Below are 7,668 nucleotides of genomic sequence, written 5' to 3' on the forward strand. Positions count from 1 at the left end.
AAAAAAAAGCTCTTTTAAGAGCCACCACACTTTCAAGAAAGAATCGACAAAGATATAATCTCTTAGCAGACTATTACGTGTAAGGGTCGATGGTAGTTTCTTTAATGTTTTCATTATGCGCTCTAGTGGACCTCAGCCCCAACAGGATGAAGGAGGGGAAGGTTTTTTTTTTTTTGTTTTGCGCCTTTTCGTTTCCTGCCTTTACCGCGTTCCTCTCGTCCAGACTTATTTCCAGTTAGTTCGAGAAGGGCTATAAATAGAGGTGGCACTGGCAGGTTCAAACATCATTCCTTTCCCTACGAAAATGAACGTCGCTGTAAAAGATGAACACTCTACACGAGGATCGCAGCCCCCATTGCCGCCGCCGCTGCGCGAAGATATGAAGCCACCACCATCGCCACCACCACCGCAGGAGGAACGGACGTTCCTCGTCAGGGTCCGCCGTGGAGTGGCGGACCTAACCTTCTGCAACACCGGGGTGACGCTCACCATGAGCATCCCCGTCTCCATCATGTTCAATTCGTAGAGTTGAACATGTAAAAAAGGCTCTTTTAGGAGCCACCACACATTCCAGATAGAATCGGCAAAGATAGGGGAGAGCGGGGCAATAACGGACGTGGGGTAATAACGGACACTAGTACTTCACCATCTTGCCGGTAGGTGGCGTGATCCAGACTCCGCCCATATTTCGCTAGACGAATAACGTAGACATGTGCAAAGTGTCAGCTCCACTCGTCCTTTATTGGCGAAATTATCACAATTAACGGTAAGTAAACCCATCAAAATAAGATATTAAGCATTATATAATTGATCATAAGTATATATTGTTATCGATAATGAGTGATGACCCTATGTTCGAAAGATTTGGTGTGGATTGGGATTGTTGTCAATGAGATGTGAGCAAATATTTCCGTGATTGTTTTAGTGTAGCCAGGGATTATTAGTCGAACGTCACTTGGGGCAATGACGGACATATGTCCGTTATTACCCCAATATGTCCGCTATTACCCCCTAATTTTTTTCTCTTGAAGTTTTCTCAATCAAATCATTTCATGTGATGATTAAAATACCTATTACTGTTTTTCAGATGGTGAGAAAGTATAAAGCCACAGGGAAGAGAAAGTCGTGGACGTCCCAGGATCTTCGAGCCGCATTACGGCAAATCGAACTAGGAGAATCCGTGCGCCGAGTGGCTGAGCGATCGGGCATCCCAAAGTCCACACTCCATGATGCAAAAAGTGGGAAAAACAAGCATGCAAGACGACAGCAAGATGAATGTCACCTCGGAAAGTACAGCGTTTTTACGGCCGAACAAGAAGCAGAGCTTGCAAATTATGCAATGGAGGTTTGCCGTTCATTCTTTGGACTCTGTCCCGAGCAAATACGACACATGGCGTATGAATACGCCGAAAGAAACAAAATCAAACACCCTTTCAATCCTGTGACGAAGTTGGCTGGGAAGGATTGGTTTGCGGGGTTCCTTCGTCGAAACGCACAGCTTGCTTTGAGAACCCCAGAAGCCACTAGTTTTGCCAGGGCAATTGGGTTCAATAAAACAGCAGTTGGGAGGTTTTTTGACAATGTCAACTCTGTTCTGAGTGAGAACAACATCAGCCCTTCGCGGATCTATAATGTCGATGAGACTGGACTGTCAACATCGCCCAACATAGCAAAATCTGACAAAGTTGTGGCTGGAAAGGGACAAAAACAAGTCGGAAAGCTGACCAGTGCAGAAAAGGGGCAAACTATAACGGCGGTTGGCTGCATCAGTGCATGTGGCACATATGTTCCACCCATGTTGATATTTCCGAGGAAGAATTACACTGAAGCACTCATGAATGGATGTCCTCCGGGATCTACAGGGAAGGCCTCTGAATCGGGTTGGATCAACAGTGAGCTATTTGTCGATTGGTTGAAACATTTCATTTCGTTTGTTGGTGCTACTCCAGAGAATAAAGTCCTCCTCATCCTCGACAACCATACTTCTCATGCTACACTGGGTGCATGGAAAACCTGCCGCGACAATGGTGTCGTGATGGTCTCGATACCTCCACACACATCACACAAACTGCAGCCCCTTGATCGAACAGTATATGGCCCCCTAAAAAATGCGTTTGCCAGACAGAGCTCCAACTTCGTAAAAACATTCAAACGCAGGATCACTCCTTACGATGTTGCAAACATATTCAACAAGGCATACTCCAAGATTGCGACTGTAGACAAAGCAGTCTCTGGATTCCGATGCACTGGCATATGGCCAATAAACCCTGATGTCTTTGATGATGAAGAGTATGCACCGGCAGATACACTTATGCCTCCAGAACCTCTGCCCGTGAATACGGCTCCTCAGGTCACAGCTCCTTCCGGGACGAATGACGTTACTCCGGTCACAGCTCCTTCCGGGACAAATGACGTTACTCCAGTCACGACTCCTTCAGGGACAGACAAAGCTGCTCCGGTTACAACTCCTTCGGGAACAGACGAAGCTGCTGCAGTCACGACTCCTTCAGGGACAGACACAACTGCTCCAGTCACGACTCCTTCAGGGACAGACGAAACTGCTCCAGTCACGACTCCTTCAGGGACAGGCGAAACTGCTCCAGTCACGACTCCTTCAGGGACAGACGATACTGCTCCAATCATGACTCCTTCAGGGACAGACGAAGCTCCCTCAAGGATGAATCTGCATGCAAATGAAGCTGCAAACCTCAATGCTACCCCACCTGATCTCCACCAGAATGAAGAGGATACAGAATCAGATTGTTCTGTAGGCGAAGGTACAGCTGAAGTCAGCATGGATACCAGTGATGATAGTCAATCCTTTTACGAGCTCTTTCCTTTGCCTAAAGGGCAAGGGAAACCATCGAGTAGGCCAAGAAAGCGTAAGGCGGGACAATCCGAAATCATCACATCCACGCCAGTTAAAATAGTTCTCATGGCAAAACAATCAAGAAAGGACAAAGTACAACAAAAGAAACAAAATCAGGCTAAGTCAAACAAACAAAAAGGAAAGATACGCCACCAGACAAACAAACAAACTGTGAAGAAACAAAAGGCGAGCGTCAAAAAAGCTGGAAAGAAGAACATGAAACCAGCAAAAAGATGGTTCTGCATCTTCTGCAAAGAGGAGTATCTTGACCCCCCTACGGAGGATTGGATTCGATGTGTCCGCTGCAACAATTGGGCCCATGAGCATTGTACAGACTACGGGTCAGGTGCAGGTTCTGGTGGATATGTTTGTGACTTATGTCGCTGATCAATCCACTCGGTACTGTTTCGGAAGAAATTTAGATCAAAATAAGTAAATCTAATTACTTTCCGGCTCTGCTGAGATGCAATGTGAACATTGATTGAGTATGTCCAGTACAGAACGATATGATTTCATAATTTCAGTTGTATTTCGAGGCAAATAACTAATTATGTGCTCACCTCTCATTCATTATTTATGAACTGCATGCATAATTAGACATATTTTTTTAATAATCAGTTTGACTGTTAGGCCTATTCGTCATTAAAGGTAGTGGATCTCATTTGCAGCCCCCCAAAAAATGATACTGAATAAATATCCTGGTAGGAAGAAGCAAACACCATTTAGAAACTCACCTGAGAAAATCAGAACTGGAAACTAACTCTAAGTTGAATTATTATCAATAAATGTGATTTTTTAATCAGTATGAGTTATACTTTAATTGTCTCCCATTGCGCGTGTGTTAAAATCAGTAAAAAACTACTTCAGATTTTTATATCGCATTTAAATGTTTTACAACCTACAACTTTGAAAATTCATACATTTTATCAGAATAGTACTTTCTTCATTCATGCCAAATTTCAAGATGTTTAGAGCTGGCTTGCAAATGAGATCCACTACCTTTAACAAGCCTTAAAATTTATGCTTTTAAAATAATTGTTGTCATTTTCAAACTTATCATTTATCCTATCCACAAATTCGAGGTAGGAGGGGGTGGGTGGTTACATCCCCAAATTAGGGGTATGAAGTTGAATTTGTTATTGTGTTGGGTTGTTTAAAGTTGTATTTTACCTTTCCGATACTATTCGTAATGTAGTTCAGCAATTTTATATCAGTTGCTTACACTTGAAATATGAATAAGAGTAAAATAGTGTAGAAAAGTGTGGAATTTTACAACTACGGCCGAATAGTTCATAATGTTTAAAACAAGCGAAATATTTGCATATAGTGTTCCCGACCCATTTTCAGAATTTCTATCATCTTGAAATGACTGTAGCCTGTAGGTGTACTGAAATTAAAAAATTTTAGGAGTCGTCTCATAATTAAGTGTACAAAATAATGTAGTTTGAATTTAAAATGATTTTGAGATGAAAAAAAAAAATGCCCGTCTTGACCATTACACAAACTAAAAGAATGAGTCAGAGACTTGGAGATGGAGGAGTGGGGGGGGGGGGGGGGGGTGGCAGTGGCGTAGAAAGAGGGGGGGGGAGGCGTGTCCCTTTTTCTCCCACCCCATTATTGATCATTACGTCGGAAAAAATAATTTAAGACCTGCAGCCGTGTTACGTTCTACTTAGTCGGTAATTTTGCCAGTTCATAAATAATATGCCACCCCCTCCCCTATGGAATTCCTAGCTACGCCACTGTGGTTGGGTTTCTTAGATATAAGTTACACACATTAGAATAGTACTTGTATTTTACCATTTTTGAGTTCAGATGTGGATTAAATGCAGTTATCAACAGCTAAAAACAATACAAGGGTAAGCGTCCGTTATTCCCCTTTGTGTCCGCTATTCCCCTCATAGCTGTCCGTTATTCCCCAAAGAGGATGGGGTAATAGCGGACAATGGCAATTTCTTTCAACAAAGGTAACTCAAAATTAAATGAGCAGTTTCATCGGTTGTACATGTCACACCATGCGTATACCTAATATGTATATCCCACAAAAGAATAAAGAGTGAGGGCCCTTTTGTTGGCTCAGAATGGGAATTTTAAAAATTTGTCCGTTATTGCCCCGCTCTCCCCTATACTCTCTTGGCATACTATTACATGTAAGGGTCGATGGTAATTTCTTTAATGTTTTCATAATGCTGTAAGTAATTCTTAGGTAGGCATTGTATAAATGCAGTCTGCTATAAAAACAACTGTCAGATGTTTGCTTATAAATTTTGAAATGAATAACAATAACATTCAGCATCCCATGGGAAGAACGGGATGAAGATGAGAATATTGCTCCCGTTGATGATGACCAGAAATGTGGGCCAAATGGAACCTGTTATTTACTTATATTATAGTTATTATCATTATCATTTTTATGACGATTATTACTATCACTAATTATCATTATTGTCATAATTATCATTATTATCCTCATTATTATCATTATCTTTATTATTATTATCATTGTCATTATTATTATTGTCATTATTCATATAATTATTCTCATTAGTATTTTCATTGTCACTGGAATTTATGCCTTTTTTATTCATTTTCATGTAAACTTTCTAGTTGACGAAGGTAGGAGTCACTTAGAATGAAAAGAGTTCTACAGCATCAATGTGCACTGAGGCAGGAATGGCCAGCCTTTACTCTGACAGCTGCATCGGGCAGAACAGAAACAGGTTTGTTCTCTGCTGTCTTGTGTAGGGCTGCAACCATCGACATCAAGAGGAACTCACATTTAACTTCATGATTGCAGGATTAGAATCATACCAAGTTACCAATCATGAGTGAGGAAGAAAAGATGACAACAGTACTGTTAATACACATGTGGAGGCAGAGGAACTAGCTCCCTGTGACCGGAGTAGGACACATCATGAAGATTTAGTTTGACCCCGTCATGAAGATGCCCAAGTAGTGCCTGTACTAACTTCTGTGACCTAGCGCCTCATGATAGGAATGAGTTATAGCGAGTGAAGATGACAACATTACTCTTAATCAACACGATCAGTACACAAAATAATGCATCTAGAATGGACCACGATTGTACACCCAGCAAGTGTGATACATGCAATAACCATACAACACATATTGCCCTTCAAAAAAGAGAAAGAGGAGCTGAACGCATAAATATCATGTCCAATGGCAAAACCTTTCATGTGTGTTTTGTCGACATGCAGAAAACCCTCCTCCTTCCAAAATTGTCGACAACAGGTTATTTTTTCCTCAAGAAAATTTTGTCATATCTTCATAACATTTGCTTCACCAGGAAAAGATGCTCCATCCCATGCACCGCGTGTGTGGCATGAAGAATAAACTGGTCATTCAGTGTCGGAGATCACAAATTCCTACTTCACTCATCTGAACAAGTACAGGGATTAAGAAATATTATTTCTTGGGACTTAAAAAAGCAAGCTTAAGTACAGCATTCCAGCATGACCAACAAAAATGTATGTGAAGACAAAACATGCAACAGAAAATCTACCTATGATCGCAGATACGGTATGAACTGATTACATTGTGAAAAACTAGGCAACAGGTGCACACCTCATGGTATAGTAGACCAAACTTGACAAGTTAAAGATTCATCTGTATAATACACCTTGTCATGTCTTTTAATATAAAGTAGTAGGCTACATCCTAACTTAATAATGGTATGCAGAAGATTTGCACATGGCACCAAAATTGTCAGGAGTAGGCTGTGAACACAAATGTTGATAAAAATCAATAGGTATATTGATTTTTGGACCCAATTATCAGAAGCACTGACCAAACAGTCAAGGTGGGGGATATACAACAGTCCCCATACTAGAGTACATCAGCTGCTGTATTATGCATCAGGAACCGATGGTCAGACTGAGACACATCCTGAAGACGTCGAATTATCCCCTAAAGAAAAATGGTGGAAGTGGTACTTCCAGACTACAAAGCCCCAAGTAACCATGAGATAGAGGGTGAAGATGCCAACATTACTCTTAAAATACGTACATGTGCTCATAGAGGAACTACACGTAGCACTCAATGATCAGAGTAAGACGCATCCTGAAAACTTTGAATTACCCCCTAAAGAAAAGGGTGTCTCAAGAGGTGCCTCATGACTACAGTATTACTACCAAGCCCCTAATAATGATTGGTTGGAGAGAGGGGAGGAGAGGTTGGGAGATTCCGCCAAAAAAAAAAAAAAGAAAACGGACATGCAACACACAATGAGATAATCGAGGCCCTATAATAATAAGATGTACAATCAAATGTGCAAATCTTTCCATCTCATTCCATTTTACATTTGTACATCAGAAATAACGCCTTTAGCCTCGAATGCCTTGTTTGCCAACCTGATTTGTGCTCACTGTATAAAGTTTTCTTCTTATGTATTCTTTATTTGGATTCAAAGTTCATCCAATGTTTCTTCCTCTCATTTCTGACACCCCATTCTACACAAAGGCATAGAACTAGTGGACTGAACACCTTTTAGAAAAGAATGTTTCATGACATGAGTTCAATACAAGGAAAAGAAATGTCCTTTAACTGTTCATGGTTTAGAAATAACTAAAAAAAAGGTTAAAGAGCTGAATAAGAACAAAAGGGTTATCTTCACACGAGGACGTCTTATATCTAATAAAGCACTCGATACGTACATCTCATCTCAATCCTACATCTCGGAGCTCCTCTGGATAAATAATCAAGCTTGTAGTCTGCGATTAGCAAATCAAGTTCAACTGTGGATATTTCTCGGCCACACAGCTTGGGGAATTACAGCCTCT

At 41.1% G+C, this 7,668-nt stretch overlaps 1 protein-coding gene across 1 annotated transcript; it reads left to right on the top strand.

Annotated features, from left to right (window-relative positions):
* The first annotated feature begins 1,087 nt into the window (after window positions 1-1,087).
* LOC139743527 (jerky protein homolog-like) lies at window positions 1,088-6,847 on the top strand. Its single transcript, XM_071654007.1, has 2 exons — window positions 1,088-2,458; window positions 6,749-6,847. Exons 1-2 carry the CDS (start codon window positions 1,088-1,090, stop codon window positions 6,845-6,847), a joined length of 1,470 nt encoding a protein of 489 aa, XP_071510108.1.
* The last annotated feature ends 821 nt before the right edge of the window (window positions 6,848-7,668 follow it).

This window comes from Diadema antillarum, unplaced genomic scaffold, assembly GCF_040938485.1.
Source record: "Diadema antillarum isolate AM-2024a unplaced genomic scaffold, OU_Dant_1.0 seq00001094_RagTag, whole genome shotgun sequence".
NCBI lineage: Eukaryota > Metazoa > Echinodermata > Echinoidea > Diadematoida > Diadematidae > Diadema > Diadema antillarum.

Excerpts from the sequence above, each read along its gene's own strand:
- LOC139743527 (XM_071654007.1), top strand. The coding sequence starts at position 1,088 with ATGGTGAGAAAGTATAAAGCCACAGGGAAGAGAAAGTCGTGGACGTCC. Across the intron at positions 2,459-6,748 it reads GGACAGACAAAGCTGCTCCG|GAACCGATGGTCAGACTGAG; the intron begins GTTACAACTCCT and ends ATTATGCATCAG.